The sequence below is a fragment of the Haematobia irritans genome, chromosome 4, assembly GCF_050003625.1.
Source record: "Haematobia irritans isolate KBUSLIRL chromosome 4, ASM5000362v1, whole genome shotgun sequence".
Taxonomy (NCBI): domain Eukaryota; kingdom Metazoa; phylum Arthropoda; class Insecta; order Diptera; family Muscidae; genus Haematobia; species Haematobia irritans.
In genome coordinates this window covers 110228255-110249750 of record NC_134400.1, presented here as the reverse complement: position 1 = coordinate 110249750, position 21496 = coordinate 110228255, and the positions used below count along the sequence as shown (strand labels likewise).

At 35.0% G+C, this 21496-nt stretch overlaps 1 protein-coding gene and 1 long non-coding RNA gene across 4 annotated transcripts; both read left to right on the top strand.

Moving 5' to 3' along the window:
• The first annotated feature begins 1509 nt into the window (after window positions 1-1509).
• Serinc (serine incorporator TMS1) lies at window positions 1510-20859 on the top strand. 3 transcript variants are annotated; one of them, XM_075304119.1, is made up of 7 exons: window positions 1510-1670; window positions 1856-2411; window positions 5460-5569; window positions 5626-5809; window positions 6046-6249; window positions 20103-20238; window positions 20306-20859. In XM_075304119.1, exons 1-7 carry the CDS (start codon window positions 1635-1637, stop codon window positions 20442-20444), a joined length of 1365 nt encoding a protein of 454 aa, XP_075160234.1. In that variant the 5' UTR covers window positions 1510-1634; the 3' UTR covers window positions 20445-20859. The 3 variants fall into 3 exon arrangements, with proteins under 3 accessions (XP_075160234.1, XP_075160233.1, XP_075160232.1); XM_075304118.1 differs by having other exon boundaries at window positions 20091-20238; XM_075304117.1 differs by having other exon boundaries at window positions 20082-20238.
• LOC142233267 (uncharacterized) lies at window positions 2421-3732 on the top strand. Its single transcript, XR_012721373.1, has 2 exons — window positions 2421-3240; window positions 3302-3732. It is a non-coding gene; the product is annotated as an uncharacterized LOC142233267 (long non-coding RNA).
• Window positions 20860-21496: the final 637 nt, after the last annotated feature.

Genomic DNA, 21496 nt, shown 5'->3' with positions numbered 1-21496 from the left:
TTTTTTTAAACTATTTGAAAAAAAAACAAAAAATTACACATTAAAATATGAAAAAAATCAATTAAAAAAACTTCCTGTGTAGTTAAAATAATTGAGGACATTTTTGGAAGTACTTTTAAAGTTGTGCCTTTAGAACAACGCACAATTTTGCTGGGAAAAGTGTGGAACTACTTTTAGTTGCTTTATTATAAATTAATTGACGAGTTATTTTGATGTCTAATTTTTTATTCAATTTTATGAAGTAAAACATTAATTGAACCTATAAGTTCAGTCTATAAATTTTTAGCTAGGGGGGCTATAGCCCCCCCTAGGAAAATTGTCTAGCTACGCTAATGCGTATATGATTGTTTTCGACGTAGTGGGGATTCTCAAAAGAGTCCCCAAATTCAAAAAATGTTGGCAGGGTATCAGTTTAAAATGGATGTTTTGTGAATTCCTTCTGCTGAAAATCAATTCTAACACGCGGTCCAGTACGTTCCTAATTTCAAATTGCCCGCATGTTAATAAATTTTAATGCTGTTTATGACACCAAAAGGAAGGAAATCGAATTATCAATGCAAAAGTGTTTACTAATAATGTTTAAGATATTTAAAGTTTTGTTTTTTGTTTTTTTTTTTTTTTACTTATTTGTTGATATGTTTAATAATCAATTGGTATTGTAGTGTATTATGTAGTGTAGTGTATTATTATATATTTTATTTTGATGAAAATGAATAAATTATACAAAATTCATAGAATTTTGGCTTTGACTTTCAATTTGAAGTGGGGATACCATTCATACAAATTTAGGTTGAAAAGTATTTGCAACGATGTTAATTTTGAATTTGACTCGCATCGAAAATTGTTTGGCAAATTATTGAGTAGCGATGCATTTCAATTTGAGGATAACACTTGAGATATTATTGCTAATGTGTTGAATTTCACTGTTGAGGGTAACGTCTGTTTTTTGTTGAGAACGCGATTTTCTCAACAATTTCTCAACTTGAATATTACCCTAATCCTTTGAAAAAATGTTTGAAAAATTGTTGAAATTTAGCATTTTTCAAACGTTTGTGTTTATTGGGTTGTAACAATAGTGATGGCAAAATACTTTCATGCGAATAGTGAGGGCAAAATAATATCACAGTTGTCGATTGTTGCAGTGTCACTTACGAGTCTGTGGTAGCGATGAGGATGAAATGGAACATTGAAATGCTGGCAGGGTAGTCTGTAAAGCGCATTACAGTGTGTCGAATCGATACGACAATTCGTTGATGACAAAATAATCGGTAAATTTGTTATCGATCCCATAAACATGCAGCACTGTCGATTATGCCTTTTTTCTGGTTGTCCAGTTATTCGAAATGAGGATTATTTGGCCACCGAAGTACTACGCCAACGCTAATCGATTATGCCTTCGGACTTAACTTATAGTGTGGCCAATATTTGTGATATGTTCGACACGAGCACGGCGTTCAAATTTTCTGTCGCCGTTGCAACAAAGTGCCCGGAACTGATGTATTGATGTTATTGTTATTATTTTTCACGACTTCTTCTTCAATTAGGTGGTGGAATCGATTGAACAGAGTTTTAGCCTGATATCAAACGTCTGATTAAACGACATAAAATAATAGTCCGCCAGCTATATCTAAACAATGGGAGCTGTTCTAGGATTATGTTCTGCGGCACAGGTAAGAAATCTATGTTTTCTTATATGTGCGTCATAACAAAGAAATAATGGAAGAAAAATCAATATGTTAGCACATACACATCTGTATATATGATATTCATTGCAAAACAAATATTATAATTGAATTATACCTATAGAAAAAAGATTAACATGAGTTAGTAAAATTGGATTCTTCTTTTCTTTCAGTGTGCTCTGTGTTGCACAGGGACAGCAGCATCTATGTGTTGCAGTGCTTGTCCTTCTTGCAAGAACTCTACATCTTCGCGTTTTATGTATGCATTTATGTTACTTGTTGGTACCATATTGGGAGCAATAGCTCTCTCGCCAGGCTTACAGGGAACTTTAAAGAAACTACCATTTTGCATTAATTCCACTTCGTCTGCTAGTTCGAAAGCAATTGATGTCTTTTCAGGAGGTTCATTACAATTGGATTGTGAATATGCTCTAGGTTATATGGCTGTTTATCGTATATGTTTCGGACTGGCTTGTTTCTTTACACTAATGGCTTTAATTATGATTGGAGTAAAGACATCTCGGGACCCTCGATCTCACATACAAAATGAATTTTGGGGCCTCAAATTTTTGATATGTTTAGGTGCCACAATTGGAGCTATATTCATTCCAGATGGATCATTTGGTCCGGCAATGATGTGGGTTGGTCTCATAGGTGGGCTAGCGTTCATTTTAGTTCAATTGATAATTATAGTGGATTTCGCACATTCCTTAGCAGAAAATTGGATTGGTAAGTAAATGGTTTTTGTGCCCACAAAATATAGTCCATTTCATCACAATGATGTCGGTTTAATGAATATGTGTTATTCAAAATAAATTACAAAGCATTAACTAGAAAGACTAGTTCGCGAAAAGGATTTACGACAAACTCATGAGAAATTTCTTCCTTCACAGTTGTAGAAGAGCGAAACAAAATGTCATATAAGATAATCGAGAAAAAATGACGGAGTTGCTAATAAGCTGATTTTAAAGATACAAGGATGACCTCTCAAATTTTAAATATGAAACAGATAAACGTTATTTTAAGGGGAAAACTTATTGGAAACTTATTATATTCGATTTTGTTATTATTTACTTGCAATTTTATTATCTCCTAGTCAAACACGAACTTAGTACCGAAAATTTAATTTAAACACACAACTTTAGATCTTATCCAAGATATATTTAGGAAGGTAGCTGTTAAGCTATCTGGTGATTACAATTTTTTTCATTTGAGCAGATCTTTGATTGTCGGTATTTGCTTAATGTCATAAGCGAAGCTAAAGAGGTTTTATGGGTTTGTCATCTCCCCCTATCAAATACCATGCAATATTTCTTCAAACTATGATTATATATCATTGAATTAAATATTCTGGTTTCTTCCCATCTACAAGAATTTATTTTTTTTTTCTCTTTTTGAGGTATCTTCACAGGGAGCACACATTGTAGCTTTTACCCCTTACGAAAATTGTGACGAATAAAAATTCAAAATAACATTATTTTATACCAAACAGAAATTTTCAATTTGCTTTAAATTTATGACAGAAAAGTATCGAAATAAATTATCCTCGTAATTGATGGTAAGAACTACTTCAATTATTCTTGCGAACCGTAAGACATTTCCAGATTCCCTCTTTCCAGATTCCCTCTATTTTAAATTTATAACAAGTGGGAAATTTGAATGAAATTTGGCGACTGACATTTTTGTTTTTGCAATACTAAAACTACCTTACTAAATCTGCTTTGTATCTTATCATACTATTATAATATTCTTGGCAACGAAATGGTTGATAGGCTGGTTAAAGGTTAAATAGTAAATATATGTTCATAATTGACTCACGTATATTTATTTGTGAATCTTCCTCGTATGTCTTGATAAACATATGTCATAACTTTGCAATATAATCATTTTTGTTACAATGTATATTTTGTGAAGAGCTTTGAGAGTGAAACAAATATATTAAAAATAGTAAAACTATAAGTATTACAATTAGAATATTGTAGCACTTTTTATCAAATATACTATGCACACAGAAAAAATATCATGAAAATAAAAAATATTCAATCAAAAATATGACTGGTTTAACATATTGTTTAATTGTTGTATCAATTAATTTTTTTAATTGGATCAATTAATTTTTTAATTGACTTGGTGGTTGATACTATCATTTCTGTGATTGAAGACATTTCAATTAAAAATTAATTGGATTAATTAATTTCGTGATTGAAGACAACAATTATTTTTTTTGTGTACAGGGAAACTCCTTAGACTTGGAAAATTTGAAAACCGTGAGACGTTTACTATAATTTCTGATAAGTGGAACCTCCCAAATGTGGACACAATTTAGGTCTAGGTATATTGGGTAGTCGAAAAAGTTTTTTTCATATTTTGCCAATAGATGTCGTTGGAGTCGTCAATATCCAGAGCTACTCTTTAGTGTTATAAATGTGAATATAATAATTCGAAAACGTTACAGCTGTTAATATCTTTATTTTTTTATAACATTCCGCTCAATCCATCAATGAAATTTGTAAAACATACGGATACATTATCGTTGTTATTGTGCTAATTTCTTATAGCATATGCCAAGGAAATGGCTTTGAGTCAATAGAAGCAAATTTTGGTACCACTTTAATAAGATCTGTGAGTTTTTGCTGAAACGAGTTGAAATTAAACCTTTTCTGAAGCAACTGGTATTAAGACGAAAAGTGAATCAAACACGACAATAATGTACAAAAAAAAATCATTGTGTAAAGGGGTCAATAAATGAACGAAAAAACCAGAATTGATGCTTCATCATTGATGACTCGGCAAAAACTGGCAGAAATTGGCAGGGAAGTTCTGATGCATTAACCTTTTAGCCTTGACCATCGGACTATAATTTGTTTCTGTGTTACCTTGATGTAGTAAGGCTGACTTCAAGAGAAACCTGTGAAAAATTATTGACGCAGGTTTCCGCCGAGAAGTCGCAAATATTTTACACTTATGGAGATAGGTTTCTACCGACAAAATGGCAAAAAGTGGTCGTTCAAATTCCTAATTATTTGTTTCGTTATAAATACAAGAACTTGAGTTGAAGTTTGATTAGAAATACGAAAACAAATATTTTCTACTAACCAATGTTTGTTCATAATTTCAAATATTTTATGTAATACTCGTACTGGAAATGAGAAAATCGTAGTAGCATATTTAGAGGAGTTTGGTTAAGGGATATATAATTTAAAAATCGATTTTCGACTTTTTTGTCAAAATCGACAATCTTCAAAATTTACTAATAGACTTTTGAATTTTTTGAAAAAAGTGAATTTGATATTGATGTGTTTCAAAATCGAAACTGAAATCGAAATTTAAAAATCGATTTTTCGAATTTTTGAAATCTTCAAAATCTACTAATAGATTTTTGAATTTTTGTGAAAATCGAGCCAAATTGACTTTTGAAAATTCACCATGAATCCACCATAAATTATTTATAGAAAACGATCTAAATATAAATATTTCGATGTACATTTGGAATGGAGAAAGGTAAATAAAAAGTATAAAGTTTTGAAATATCAAAAAATTTATATGTCGGAAGTCAGTCGCAGTTGAAAAAGTTGAAATACGACTTTTTTTAAATTTTTAGAAAAAAAAAATCGAAAAGTCGAAAGACAACATTTTTAAATTTTGAAGAAAAAAAAACGATAATTAGACTTTCTAATTCTCATTCCAATCCCTAGTAGGGTCGCCTTCCTTTAATCGATTTTCCATTGATTTTATGTATTACTATTTCTTTAAGCAATACTATCCTTGTATTTTTAGAGAATGCCGAAAACAACCGAGGCTACTATTATGCATTGGTATTTGTAACCCTACTAAGTTATGGTCTCTCAATAGCAGGAATTTCTCTTCTTTATGTCTATTTTACTCATGTAAGCTGTTATTTCTAATTCTTCATAAATATATATATAAAGAAAAACATTTTCAGAGTGATGGATGTGGCCTCAATAAATTTTTCATATCGATCAATATGATTTTATGCATTATGGTTAGCATTTTATCGGTTTTACCAGCTGTACAAGAAAGGCTTCCTCAATCGGGTTTACTACAAAGCTCATTGGTGACATTGTATACAATTTATTTGACTTGGTCTGCAGTGGCGAATAACCCAGGTAATAAATATTCCTATTATTTAACTTCAAAATATTTAGTAATAATGCATGATAACATACTTCTTAAATATAGGCACAAGCGTTGTTGTTGGTCAAATAGAAACAAATAAAAAAACCGTTGTGGCCATAACAACCGTTTGCAAATGTATTATTTAATTATTATTTATTACAATTTAAAAACTATAAGAAACATTAAAGCCTCAGCTACTTTTTGTGTTTTCTTGTAAAAATTATAGAAAAGATATGCAATCCCGGAATGTTTGGTATTATTGAAGGCAATACTAGTGTCCCTAGCACAGTGACTCCTCCACCACATTCAAAAGTAACCTTTGACACTACAAATATTATTGGTTTAATTGTTTGGATGCTTTGCATTCTATACAATTGTATTAGTTCAGCTGTTGAGGTTTCGAAAATCAACAATGATGGTGAGAAAAGAGGTAAGTGAACTTAAATTTTACATTTTTGAGATATTCACCAATCATTCTAGCGATCGTAATAAGAATCGACTTTTATTTTTTTTAATGTCGGTGATTCAATTTAAAAAAAAAATGCCTTTGGAGAGACATTTTAGTTTTTTTTTCTTAATTTTTAAATGCAGTAGAATTCTACGAAACAAATTATTTAATTTAAAATCAACATTCTTTTTCGAATTTTTTAATGTGTTTTGAGAATAATTCGATTAGTTGAAAGTCGACTCTTTGATCCTTAGGTCATTTCAGTTATAAATTTACATTACTAACAAAACTTCACAATTTTCATCCCTTCAACATTTAATATTCGTTCGTGTACATAGTCTGTGATAGCTAGTAAAACTCAAAAGTGGGAACTCTATTGAAGTTTATGAATTAATAAATCATATAAAATAATATTCGATATGGGTGTGCAATTCTAAACCCAAATTCTAAAGGACCTTAAGAAAATGAGCCATAATTATGAATAATTAAAGAGTTGTGTTCCAGAGTAGGTCTTAATATTAGATTATGAGTTCTTAACAAAGTAGTGTCGAACCTAATCCTTTGTATTGTCTATGGATTGCTAACAAGAAATTCTTCTGAAGTCAATAACTCAAAAATGTTTTAACTGTATTGTTGTAACAAGTTCCGCTTCGTCTTCAATATAACTGGCCTTTTCAACACGATTTATATTAACTAAAAGATGATGTTCACGCTCACTCACATTCACGGGGATAATTCGCATAACTCACGAAAATTATCGGGATTCACGACAAATCTCATGACTCGCTGCAACTACATATGAGTAAAGAACACCCAATAAACACAAACGTTTGAAAAATACTAAAATTCAATAATTTTTCAAAAATTTTTCAAAGGATTAGGGTAATATTCAAGTTGAGAAAATCGCGTTCTCAACAAAAAGCAGACATTACCCTCAACAGTAAAATTCAACATAATAGCAATAATTTCTCCTCAAATTGAAATGCATCGCTACTCAATAATTTCTCAAACAGTTTTCAGTAAATTAACATTGTTGCGAATACTTTCTAACCACAATTTGTATGATAGTCAATCCCAGTTCTAACTGAAAGTCAATACTAAATTTCTAGGGATTTTGTAAATTTTATTAATTTTTTGCGTTAAAAAATATAATAATATTAAAGATAACATTAATAATATATAAAAATAATAATAGTATAATACCAATCAAAACATAATTATTAAATGTATTAATAAATAAAACTATCAATACAACTTTAAATATCTTAAACATTTTTTCATGTATAACTCGATTTCCTCCATAATGTTAGGTTAGGTTTGGTCCGATCGCGGAACTTGCTGGCCTGCTTGTTAGATAAGATTCCAGCAAGAGGAATTCACAAAATATCAAACTGATGACGGGATGTAAATTGATGTAATGCACATTTTCATCCAGAAGTTCTTGATATAGGAATTGTTGCACTTTGTTTTAATTGGTTGCACTTTGCAAGTTTTCTGGAAACTTCTTTGTTGTTTCCTTAATCAGTTATTCATCGGCCAACATCGTTCAAGAGTATAGCATCCAATGATTTTAGTTTTCTGCAAAACAATCGAGTTTTGTGATTTCATTTCACTTTTTATTTTGACTTACCAATTATGGTTAACTTTTTGGATTAATTTCAGTCAAAAATATTTCATATTTTTGTACTTCTTCCAACTGACCACGTACTCCGTGGCACAAAATGTATTGAAAACCATAAAATTCGATTTCCTCACGAACGTTGGTGTCATAAAATTGTGACACCAATTTTCAATGAACTTGATGGCAATTCACAAAATAACAAATTAAACCATTGATGCGATGTAAATTAAACTATCGAGGTGATGCGAATTATTATCCAGTAGTTGTTGGTATGGAAAAGCATATATACCAAGTTTAATTGATTGCACTTTGATTTATGGAAACTTTCTCTTTTCGATAAGTCACTATCATTTTTCATCGGTCAGCCTCTTAATGATCCCAAGAATGCAGCATCCAAATATTTTACTTGTCTGCAAAGATATTTGAGTTTAGTGACATCCTTAAAGTTTTCGTTTCGTGTTTTATTTTTACTTATCAATTATTATAAAATATTTTGAGTAATTTCAGTTGATTATCAAAAAATGTCCACATTATTTTATTTCTTCCACGAACTTCGTTGTCCAAAGTAGTTTTACAAACCATCCCAATAAACACAAACGTTTGAAAAATGCTAAATTTCAACAATTTTTCAAACATTTTTTCAAAGGATTAGGGTAATATTCAAGTTGAGAAATTGTTGAGAAAATCGCGTTCTCAACAAAAAACAGACATTACCCTCAACAGTGAAATTCAACACATTAGCAATAATATTTCAAGTGTTATCCTCAAAATGCATCGCTACTCAATAATTTGTCCAACAATTTTCGATGCGAGTCAAATTCAAAATTAACATCGTTGCAAATACTTTTCAACATAAATTTGTATGAATGATATCCCCACTTCAAATTGAAAGTCAAAGCCAAAATTCTATGAATTTTGTATAATTTATTCATTTTTATCAAAATAAAATATAGGTGTGTTCCTTTACTTTACTCGTAGTAAAAAGTAGTAAAAGAGAGAAATATTGAAAATCCTCTCAGATTTCTATATTTATTAAATGTACAGGAACGAAAATATAGTAAAAATTGTAAAAATGTCAAATAAAAAACAAAAGAAGCATTGTGATTTGAATAAATATTTTCAAAACATGTAGGTAAATTAAATACTTTTATATCGACTGTTTTTTACAAATGGCAGATTTTTTGCAGGAAACTTTGAAATCCTTATTACGATAGAAAGAAGCTATGGTTTTTACTTTGTTATAAAAAGTACTCCTTTTGCAAAATTTTTAATCAAAGTAAAACTCTGGCTTCTGGGCCATAAAGTAGAGTAATAGCGCATATTATCAGTATCTTTTAAGGTGGGGGTTTTCATTCCGTTTGTAACACATACAAATAACGAATTCTGACTATAGAAAGTATATATAGCCTTGATCAGGGAGAAATTATAAGTCGATGTCTCTCTGTCTGGCTATCTGTTGTAATCAGGCTACTTCCTTCAATAATGAACCTATAGTGCTGAAATTTTAACAGACACGTTTTTCTTCTACATGCAGGTCAATTTTGAAGATGGGACTACTTCGGCCTAAGTTTCGATTTTGCTTCCATATGAACCGACCCCCGAATTGGGGTCTTCATGACATAGACATTAAAACTTTTATCCGATTTGCATGAAATTCAAACCTCTACGTTTTGAATTTCATGCAAATCGGTCCATTTTGGTCCATTAAAGGGTGTGCCGAATTTGGTGTGAGTCGGTCAATGTTTTGGTACTTTTTTTGAAACAAGTGGTATTGGTTCGGCATTGTTTTGAAATTCCAAATTGTGGAGTCTACACGTTAAATCTAAAGCACAAACGTGCACAAAATTTTCCTCCAGAATACGTAGAATTTTATAAGGAATGTAGTCCCTCTAGACTCAAAATACAGACCCCACTTTGTTAAAATTTTGCAAAAAAAATAAACTGTAAGGCCCTATCTCGCAAATATTAGATATATTCGCACACATACACAATCTTTTTATGGTAGTTTATAAGTTCTATTCAGCAAAGCAAAAATCATGAAAATCGGTGCATAATTGCGCGTTTGCCAAGTAACACTAAATTGCATACATCCGAGGTGTCCAACTTCCAACGTCTATAGACCAGCCCGTGAATCCACTAGGGACCTACAAACCTCTAAATATAGAGAAAAACATTTCAGCTTTGGCACAAAGAAAAAATTATGATGATATCTTAATCCATTAAAAAGTTACAGATTTATTTCCAAAAAAAAGCGATTTGGAGCTACTTTAGTTTGGAAAATTTGAAAACAAATAATTATTTTTGTCATGACATATCTACAACTTTTACTCGAAAGAATTTGTCGAGTAACTTGTAGTAAAAAAATTTTAAAAGAGACATGCATTTTGACATTGTTCTCTTAAAATTGTTTACTACTTTTACTATTTTTTGGGGTTGAGGAACGGTTTCTAGTAAAAACTAGTAAAAGTAGTAACTAGTAGTACGTAAAGGAACACAACTTATATAATAATACACTACACTACATAATACACTACAATACCAATTGATAAATAATAATCTTATTAAACATATCAACAAATAAGAAAAAAAAAAACAAACAACAAAACTTTAAATATCTTAAACATTATTAGTAAACACTTTTGCATTGATAATTCGATTTCCTTCCTTTTGGTGTCATAAAACAACATTAAAATTTATTAACATGCGGGCAATTTGAAATTAGGAACGTACTGGACCGCGTGTTAGAATTGATTTCCAGCAGAAGGAATTCACAAAATATCCCACGGCGGCGGGTTCTACGCACCGGATTGACCCGATGGATACCAGCCATCGGCCAGCGGCTGCCACCTCAGTGTACGTGTTGTCTCGTCCGTTTTTTCGTGTTGGAGAAGGTGCATCCCGGGGAGCCTTCTCCGCCTGCTTTTGGTCCGAGCCGGGATAGAGGAAAACCCCGGACCATGGTACTGTGCCGTCTGCCGAAATCGAATTCACCATCGCTCGGTTTCGGTGAGGTGTAACCGGTGCATGGAATGGGTGCACTTCCGGAACTGCTCCGGCCTAACATCGCTGCGGGATGCTGTGCCAATGACAGCAGCAGTGGGTCATCTGATTATGTGACCCCACCGACTTCTCCCGCACAACAATATTCTCCGCCGCAGCATCTTACACCGAATATTGTTGTACCAGTTCCGGAGAGTGCATCATTTTTGCAATTTAATTGCAACGGGCTCCGTGGTAAGATTAGTGAGATCGTAGACTTTATGAATCGGAAAAGGATAAGGGTCGCGGCGATCCAGGAAACAAAGCTGAATCCCACCTGCAGCCTACGACATTGTGATGGGTACAATGTCCTACGGAAGGATCGCACAAGAAATGGAGGTGGTGGCCTGGCTTTCATATTACACCGTTCCGTGCAGTATAGACCTATCACGCTTGTGCTAGACACTAATGACCCGTACATGGAATGTATGGGGGTAGCAGTTAAGTGTGGGGCTGCCGAGATAGAGCTATACAATGTGTACATACCGTCGGTTGGTAGCTGTGCTCCTGGTTATAGCCCAAACATTGAGTGGTTGTTGAGCGGGCATAACCGATTGGTTCTAGGAGATTTTAATGCCCACCATGAACTCTGGCATTCTCTCCTGGGTAATGACCAGAGGGGCATAGCTTTGGCAGAGCAGATAGACGACTCCACATTTTGCACGGTGAACGAAGAGGCCCCCACGAGAATTATGGGTGACTGCAGCAGTTCGCCAGATTTATCGTTAGCATCGCCTGGTCTGATAAATGACGTCTCCTGGCAACCCGTCATTTCATTGGGTTTGGACCACCTCCCCATAATTCTCACCATCAACCGACCCTCCGATTTCATAACCTCTGAACGCCGGACGTTTATTAATCAAAAGAAAGCCAACTGGGAAGGCTTCAGAGAATACACCGATCGCCGCTTCAGTGAGCTCCCGTCCCCCTCACATGTTCATGTTGCCCAGAGGGAGTTCCGGGACATCATCAACGCAGCAGCCGCTCGCTTCATACCCGCTGGTCGAATTGCCCAGGTGAGGCCCAACTTCCCAGCCGAAGCGGCGGGACTCGCAGACGAGCGTGATGAACGCCCTGCTGATCCTAGAATCAGAGAACTAAATCTAGAGATTAGTAAGATAGTCGACGAGCACAAGCGGAACACTTGGTTAGAGCACCTGAAGCAATGTAACTTAGGAACAGGAACTGGTAAATTATGGTCAACAGTTAGAGCCCTCTCGAACCCCTCCACAAGGGATGATGGGATTTCAGTTACATTTGGCGACGTGACTGTGACTGATCCGAAGAGGTGCGCCAAATACTTCAACCGACAGTTTGTCGAGCATCCCGAGAGTGATAGAGCGAAAAGGAGAGCCACCCGTCGTGTACGTGGTCTCCGAGCCGATGACACACCACAATTTACTGCAGCCGAAGTTACCAATGTCATCAACAGCGCGAAACCATCTAAGGCGCTGGGCCCTGATGGAATTTCAATGCTAATGCTGAAGCATCTGGGAATACTGGGAGTTGAGTACCTGACCAGACTCCTCAATTTGTCTTTGGAATCACACATTATACCCGATGTCTGGAAAATGGGAAGGGTGATTCCACTACTGAAACCGGGCAAAGATTCGAGCAAAGGTGAATCGTACAGACCGATATCCCTTCTTTCGCCAGTAGCCAAGACACTTGAGGCATTACTCCTCCCCAGCCTTGTGGAGAATTTTCCAGCTGCCCACCATCAACATGGATTCCGTAAGGTACATAGTACGACAACAGCCTTACATGCCATTTCGACACATATTAATAAGGGACTTAACCAGCCCAGGCCGTGTCACAGGACGGTCCTCGTGGCGCTTGACCTATCGAAAGCATTCGATACGGTCAACCATGCCACATTATTTGAGGACATCGAGAATACGTCCCTACCGGCAGGAGCGAAGCGTTGGGTACTGAATTATATGTGTGGACGCCAGTCGTTCGTGGAATTCAGGGACAGAAAGTCAAGACCGCGTAGAGTTAAACAGGGAGTTCCCCAAGGTGGGGTGATATCTCCGGCACTGTTTAACCTCTACATGTCCTCGATTCCACCCCCTCCTGACGGCGTCGAGATTGTATCATATGCGGATGACTGTACAATCTTGGCATCTGGGCCCAATGTTGATGACATTTGCGATCGGTTGAACGTCTACATAGCTAATCTTACCAGTTATTTCACTGCGAGAAACTTGAGGATATCCCCCACCAAATCCTCAGCCACACTATTTACTACATGGACGGCAGAAGTGCGCAGGCAGTTGAATATCAGAGTCGATGGAGTAATAATTCCGACCACAAATTACCCCAAGATTCTTGGGGTCACATTCGACAGCCTTTTTAGGTCATCTGCCCATGCCACTGCAATTTGTAATAAGCTCCGTGGTAGAAACAAGGTCCTCAAGTCACTAGCCGGCAGTACTTGGGGTGCGGACAAAGAAACCTTGCTAAATACTTATAAGGCAATTGGCCGGTCAGTGGTAAACTATGCAGCGCCAGTGTGGACACCGCAGACCAGTGATACGCAGTGGAATAACATACAAACCTGCCAGAACGCTGCTCTTAGAACTGCGACTGGGTGTCTCCGCAGCACACCCCTGGATCACCTTTATGTGGAGACAAAGATCATCCCTGTGCGAAGACACAACTACATGTTGTCAAAGCAGTATCTCCTGGGTTGTTATCGCAGTAATCATCCAAACCACCATCTTATGGATACACAACCACCACCCAGGAACGTAAGGGTTGATATACATAATCTAGAGCGCGAGATCCAGCGCTATAAAAGAGAGCCTCTAGATCAAGCAGCGTACCAGGCAGGTTTGAACAGGATTCATGAGGATACTGTAGCTGAAGCGGTGAGAAGCTACAAGGTTAATCCTGTTCTTGGAGTCCGACCACCGCCCATAGCACCGGAGGAAAGAGACCTCCCACGGCAGACTAGGGTAGTTTTGGCCCAATTAAGATCAGGCAAGTGCAGCCGCCTCAATTCCTACTTATCGGTGATTGATAGCAGCGTAGCTGACGTTTGTCCAATTTGCAACCAAGGGCCACACGACACGCGTCATCTTTTCTCTTGTCCAGCCAAACCAACCCGACTTACCACCAGATCACTCTGGACACACCCCATCTTAGTCGCAGAGTTCCTTGATCTGCCAACAAGCTGATGTACCAAGCGTATAACATGAAATGGATGAGATCACAATAAACTGTTACAACAACAACAACAACAATAAAATATCCATTTTAAACTGATAATAGCATACGAATTAAACTGACGATGTGATGCACATTTTCATCCAGAAGTTGTTGATTTCAACAATTTGTTGTTTTTAACAATTTTAATTGGTTGCACTTGTAATGTTTCTGGAAACTTTTTCTTGTCGATAAGCCACTCATTTTTCATTGGTCAGCTTCTTATTGTTTGCAAGAATGTAGCATCCAAAGATTTTAGTTTTCTGCAAAGAGATTTAAATTTAGTGACTTCTTTAAAGTGTTGATTTAATTTTTCATATTGACGTACCAACTATTATAAACTATTTGAAGCAGTTCCAGTTAATTGTCCACCATTTTTCATTGGTCAGCTTTTTAATGTTTTCAAGAACGTACACGGTTGAAAAAGACTGTTTTTCATATGTTTGGCTATAAACATTATATGTTTGGAACACAAATTTTTAAACACAATATTTTTGAGTGCAAGCATATAATGTTCATAAACTAGCATAACATGTTTGGGACATATATGTTAATATGTTAGAACATATTATGTTTGGGACATAAAATGTTTGTAAATATAATATGCTTGAATGCAAACATATATTAATTTAGAAATAGCCTATAAACATATATGTGTTTAGTAGCTTGGAGCGCTATTTAACAGGGAGCGATATTGAATTAAGTTGGTGGTTGTTGCTTGTTATTACAAAATTAACATTTTATTTTTCCTTGGGCAATTGATCAGCTACTTCTTTGATCCTTACAAACTGTGTGGTCCGCTGTTCGAATCCCCGTCCGGCAAAAGGTAAAATTAAAATAAAATAAAAAATCATAAAATTGAATAATTTCTTCTACAATGTTTGTATTACAGAAAAAGGTGCTAAGAACTAAAAAATCTCGTGGAAGTGAGAAAGATGTGGGGGAATATACAATTAGGCAGAAACAAAATTTTGAGCATTCAGGTCGAAAACCTATGTTGTTAGCACCTATATTACTTGTTTATTTTCATAATTCATTATGATTGTAAATATATAAATAAATAAATAAAATTTTGAGCACAATATTGTTTGGGAGATTTTTTTTAAGCATATAATATTTTTGGGTGCAAAATGCTTCCAAACATATTATATGTTCACATAATAACATATTGTTTTTTGGAAGACAACATTATTGAATTTGGATGCAAAAATACAAAATGTTTGGAACTTAGCCTGCCCAAACATATATTGTTTAGACCAATATGCTTTCAAACATATTATATATTGGAAGAGATCAAACATATAAATGTTTGGGCAATACCCAAAAATGTATATGCTTGAAGCAAAATATGTTTGGGAGTATATGTTACAGAGGCGATTTTTTGTGTGGGTGTAGAATCCATAATTTTAGTTTTCTGCAAAGAGATATACATTTAGTGACTTCCTTAAAATTTCATTTTTTATTTTCACTTACCTATTTTTATAAACTATTTGTTTATTTGTCTAAAATTTTCCATTTTTTTAATTTCTTGCAATTGACCACGAACTTCGTTGCAAAAATAATGATTGAAAACCACATGGTTTTTTCGTTGCATTTTAGGGTAGTGTTTTGTCAAAGTTTTCTCATATTATCTTCAACAACTTTTCAAAGATTTCGTCAACATTTTGGCAAATTGGAAGTAATTCGCAAACAATTTGAAGATGTATTGAAGATGAGCTATTTCAAGTCAAGTTGAATTTATGTTGAAAATTATATTTACCCTCAAACTGAAAAGTTGTTGCATTTGAAAAACGCTCATCCTGTGTTTATTGGGCATGTGGTTTATTCGTTGCATTTCAGGGTAGTGTTTTGTGAATGTTTTCTCCAATTATCTTCAACACATTTTCAAAGTTTTCGTCAACATTTTGGCAAATTGGATGTAATTCGCAAACAATTTGAAGATGTATTGAAGATGAGCTGTTTCAAGTCAAGTTGAATTTATGTTGAAAATGATATTTACCCTCAAACTGAAAAGGAGTTGCATTTGAAAAGCGCTCATCCTGTGTTCATTGGGCATTTTCATAACTCACGACGAACCACTTGTAAAATAGCAAATTAAAATATGGTTCTCCAGCGAACCATCAAACAATGGCCGCATGATTTAAACGTTAACGAGAATATGTCCGTGAGCATGAATTTAATCGTGAACGTCATTATGTGTGTTTTTATCGAAGAAATTTTACTCACGTACATTTACGAACACAATTTGATTTTCATTCACGGTAACGCACGAAATTTTTGTTCCATTAACGACTCAAGTGATCCGTGCGTGAATCACGCGTGTCACGCGCACATCTTTAGTACCCTGTCAACATTTTTTGAGAATCCCCACCACGTCGAAAACAGAGCCCCTTTTAAACTATTAGAAAAAGTGCATTTTAAGATAAGGTGGGATGGTGGGATGTGTCCAGAGTGATCTGGTGGTGAGTCGAGTAGGTATATCTGGGCAAGAGAAAAGATGACTACGCTGCTATTAATCACTAATAGATAGGAATTGAGCCGGCTGTATTTGCCTGCTCTGCCGTGGGAGGTCTATTTCCTACGGTACTATGGGCGTTGGTCGGACTCTGAAAACAGGATTTACCTTATAGCTTCTCACCGCTTCAGCTATAGTATCCTCTTCAGGCCTTCCTGGTACGCGGCTTGATCTAGTATATCAATATGGTGCTTTGGATGATTACTGCGTTAACAACCAACATCCAGTAGCAGATCTAAGGGCAACGTTCCAGCAGGTCTGTATTTTATTGTCTGTGGTGTTCATACTGGAGCTGCATAGATTACCACTGATCGGCCAATTGCCTTAACAAGCTGACCGGCCAAGTTAACAAGCTTTCTTTGTCCGCACTCCAAATGCTGCGGGCAAGTGACTTGAGGACCTTGTTTCTACCTGAAAAGACTGTTGAATGTGACCCCGAGAATCTTGGGGTAATAGTTTTGCCATCGACACTAATATTCAACTGCCTCCATGTAGTGAATAGTGTGGCTGAGTATTTGGTGGTAGATATCGTCAGGTTTTTCGCAGTGAAATAACTGGTAAGATTAGCGAGGTAGACGTTTAATCGATCGCAGATGTCATCAACATAGGGCCCGGATGCCGTGATTGTACAGTCGTCTGCGTATGATACAATCTCGACGCCATCGGGAGGGGAAGGAATAGAGGATAGGTAGAGGTTAAACAGTGCCAGAGATATCACCCCATCCTGGGGAACTCCCTGTTTCACTCTACGGGGATTTGATTTCCTATCCCTAAATTCCACGTACGACTGGCGCCCGAACAGATAATTAGTAACCCAACGCTTAGTTCCTGTCGGTAAGGACGTGCTATCGATGTCCTCGAAAAGTTTGGATGGTTGACTGTATCGAATGCCTTCGATAGGTCAAGCGCCACGATGACCGTCCTGTGACACGGCTTGGGCTGATTGAGTCCCCTATTTATATATGCTGAAATGGCATGTAAAGCCGTGGTCGCACTATGTACTTTGCGTAATCCATGTTGATGGTTAGAAGCTGGAAAATTCTCCACAAGGCTTGGGAGGAGTAGTGCCTCAATTGTCTTGGCTACTGGCGAGAGAAGGCAAATCGGTCTGTACGATTCACCCTTGCTCCAGTCTGTGCCTAGTTTCAGTAGTGGAATAACACATCGAAATATTGCTCTAAGACCACATAAAGTATATATATTGTGGATCGTGGTGAAATTCTGCGTCGATCTAAGCACGTCCGTCCGTCCGTCTGTTGAAATCACGCTAACTTCCGAACGAAACAAGCTATCGACTTGAAACTTGGCACAAGTAGTTGTTATTGATGTAGGTCGGATGGTATTGCAAATGGGCCATATCGGCCCCATATAAACGGACCGCCAAATTTGGCTTGCGAGGCCTCTAAGAGAAGCAAATTTCATCCGATCCGGCTGAAATTTGGTACATGGTGTTGGTATATGGTCTCTAACAACCATGCAAAAATTGGTCCACATCGGTCCATAATTATATAGCCCCCATCATTAGCGTAGCTAGACAATTTCCCTAGGGGGGGGGCTATAGCCCCCCAAGCATAAAATTAATAGACTGAAGTTATAGGTTCAATTAATGTTTTGGTTTATAAAAATAGATAAAACAGACCTCAACATAACTAGACAATTAATTTATAAAAAATCAACTAAAAGTAGTTCCACACTTTTTCCCAACAAAAAATTTGAGTGTTGTTCTAAAGACAACTTTAAAAGCACTTCCAAAAATGTTCTCATAAAGGAGTTAATTATTTTAACTACGCAGGAAGTTGTTTTAATTCAATTTTTATAACTCGTTATTTTCGTATTTTTGATGGGTATTTTTTTTATTGTTTAAAAAAGAGTAAGAGTTTATAAAATGATAAAAAATTTTCAAATTTTAACGCAAAAATGCTAAATCCATTCTAGAAAATTTTTATATTTTAATAATTTATGAAAATCTTCGAGGTCAAATGTTTCAGACAAGTGTTATAATGCATTAAAAATCATACAAACTTATAAAAAAAATTTATTCGAGAAAATATCACAACATTTTTATTCACCTCATAATAAAGAAACTAACTTAAAAATTACAAGACAATATTAAGAAATAAAATTACATATTGGCATCGGCAACTGGTACCACAATGCAAAGTCGTAAATAGGTTTTCAGATTCTGGGGGGGCTAGAATTTTTCTGGGGGGTCTAAGCCCCCTCCCCAGAGGCCTTCCTACGCTTATGGCCCCCATATAAACCGATCCTCAGATTTGGCTTGCGGAGCCTCTAAGAGAATCATATTTCATCCGATCCGGCTGAAATTTGGTACATGGTGTTGGTATATGGTCTCTAACAACCATGCAAAAATTGGTCCACATCGGTCTATAGTTATATATATATAGCCGATCCCCAATCACACAAAATTGGTCCATATCGGTTCATAATCATGGTTGCCACTCGAGCCAAAAATAATTTACCAAAATTTTATTTCTATAGAAAATTTTGTTAAAATTTTATTTTTATAGAAAATTTTGTTAAAATTTCATTTCTATAGAAAATTTTGTCAAAACTTCATTTCTATAGAAAATTTTGTCAAAACTTTATTTCTATAGAAAATTTTGTCAAAAAATTATTTCTATAGAAAATTTTGTCAAAATTTTATTTGTATAGAAAATTTTCCCAAATTTTATTTCTATAGAAAATTTTGTGAAATTATATTACGTTAATCGGCCGTTTTTAATTTAATATATACCACGTATGGACTTACTTATAATTTAGTAGATGGTTTTAAGAGGTTTTAAGATACCTTGCCAACGGCAAGCGTTACCGCAACCCATGGATGGCAGCATCGGCCTGGCCGAACTTACGGCCCTATATACTTGTTTTTTTTTTTCAATCGTATTTCGTGCAATAAGCAAATGGTTTTACTTAATAAAATGTGCAAAAAATATAAAAAAACATATTAAAGTTTCAGAATCTATTTTTTATTTGTGTTAAAAATCTTCTAATTTTGCATACAATTTCTGTACATTTGCCACACACAGAAAAAATGTTCGTGTACATTTTTGTAGTCCAGAACACCTCTTAAGTGTGACACCTCACGAAAGAGACCCGATGATGTATCCTTCGCGATGCTTTTACAAATAAGTACTAATGCGAGTTGTAGATAATTTTCTCCGTATCATTAATCTCTGTTTTCATTTCATTCATGTTTGATGAAATACATTAATTAAACAATTCAAAAAATTCTTTACATAGTTACTAACAATTGTTTAATTTTTTTTATCATTTTATGTAAATAATTGCTTTTTTGGTTATATGGCGATATACACGACTACTTGACACTACTATCTACCTACACCAATTTACTAAAAATATGAAATGATGTATATTAATTTATGTATGGCTCAATGCTAACAATAATAGTTTTAACAGAAGTTTTATCAGATGCAGAGACCGGCGGCAGTAGTAAGGACAATGCAGATAATGAATCTGAAGGAGTCACATATTCATGGTCCATGTTTCATATTGTTTTTGTCTGCGCTTCCCTTTATGTTATGATGACATTGACAAATTGGTATAAGTAAGTAGATGTAAAATCTTATTTTTTACGTATTAAAATTAAATATTGATCATTTAAATTATTTCAGGCCAAATTCGGATATTGAATTCTTTAATGCAAACGCAGCATCAATGTGGATAAAAATAATTTCAAGTTGGATGGGTATATTTATATATGGTTGGAGTTTGGTAGCTCCAGCCATATTAACCAATCGTGAATTTAATTGATTTCTTTACCTATCGAACTTATAGATGAAGTCAAATTCCATTTCTTAACTCCAACGAGTATTATATTGATATAAAGTAACGTATAAAAACTAAAGAAATGAAAAGGAAAAACATACTTAAAGTATCATTGTTTCACTTGCTCGCAATAGAAGAGCTTTAAAAACATAAATATATATATAATCCCCTAATATTATAATTAATCCCTGGAAATGCACTCTTTCCGTGAATACTTTTGTGGGTCATTTATGTATTGGCAATACAGTGATAAGAATTTTATCGAAATTGAAAGGCCACTTAAATGATATATATAATAAATCTCATTAATATTAAATGTCGCTAAGAATATTTAAATCAATGTTTTTTAATACTTATGTAGAATATCAGACGTAAATAAATATTTGATGTTTAAATTATATTAGAACATGCTTACCAATTTCATATTCGGTGTTGTAGATCGATCGACGGCGAGTTTTTAAAAGGAATCTAAAAGTACGCTACTCGACTTTTTAAATTTTGGGAAAATCTACTTTTGACTTTTGCGATTATTAATTTTATGAGTAAAAGTCTACAGATTGAAAAGAATAAGACATAAATCTTCAGCCTAAAAAATATATTCACCCTATATGATGATCACATAAAGCGCTAAAGTGTTGTAGGATGAATGATCTAAAGGGTGATACGTTCAAAATTTGGTCAAGGGAAAACGCGTGTAAATCGGTGAAATCGTTTATTTAAAAAATCAAATTAAATTTCTTTTTCAAGTTCAATTAGTATAAAATTCAGGAAAAATATTCAGTTAGGCTTTCGCTTTTCCAAATCCGAATTTCCGGGCCTCACACTTGACACCTGCCATCAGATTTTGTACAGCCACCTTGTCCACCTTCTTCGCCGCAGAAAGTCAGTTTGCCTTGAACTGCTGCTCGTCCTTAGCGGAGCTCTGGCGTGTTGGGAGGGTTCTTGTCCTTGGGAACCACTTGCACGTTGTTGGCGGCGTACCACTCCATGGCCTTTTTACCGTAATGGCAAGATGCCAAACCCGGCCAAAACAGTAC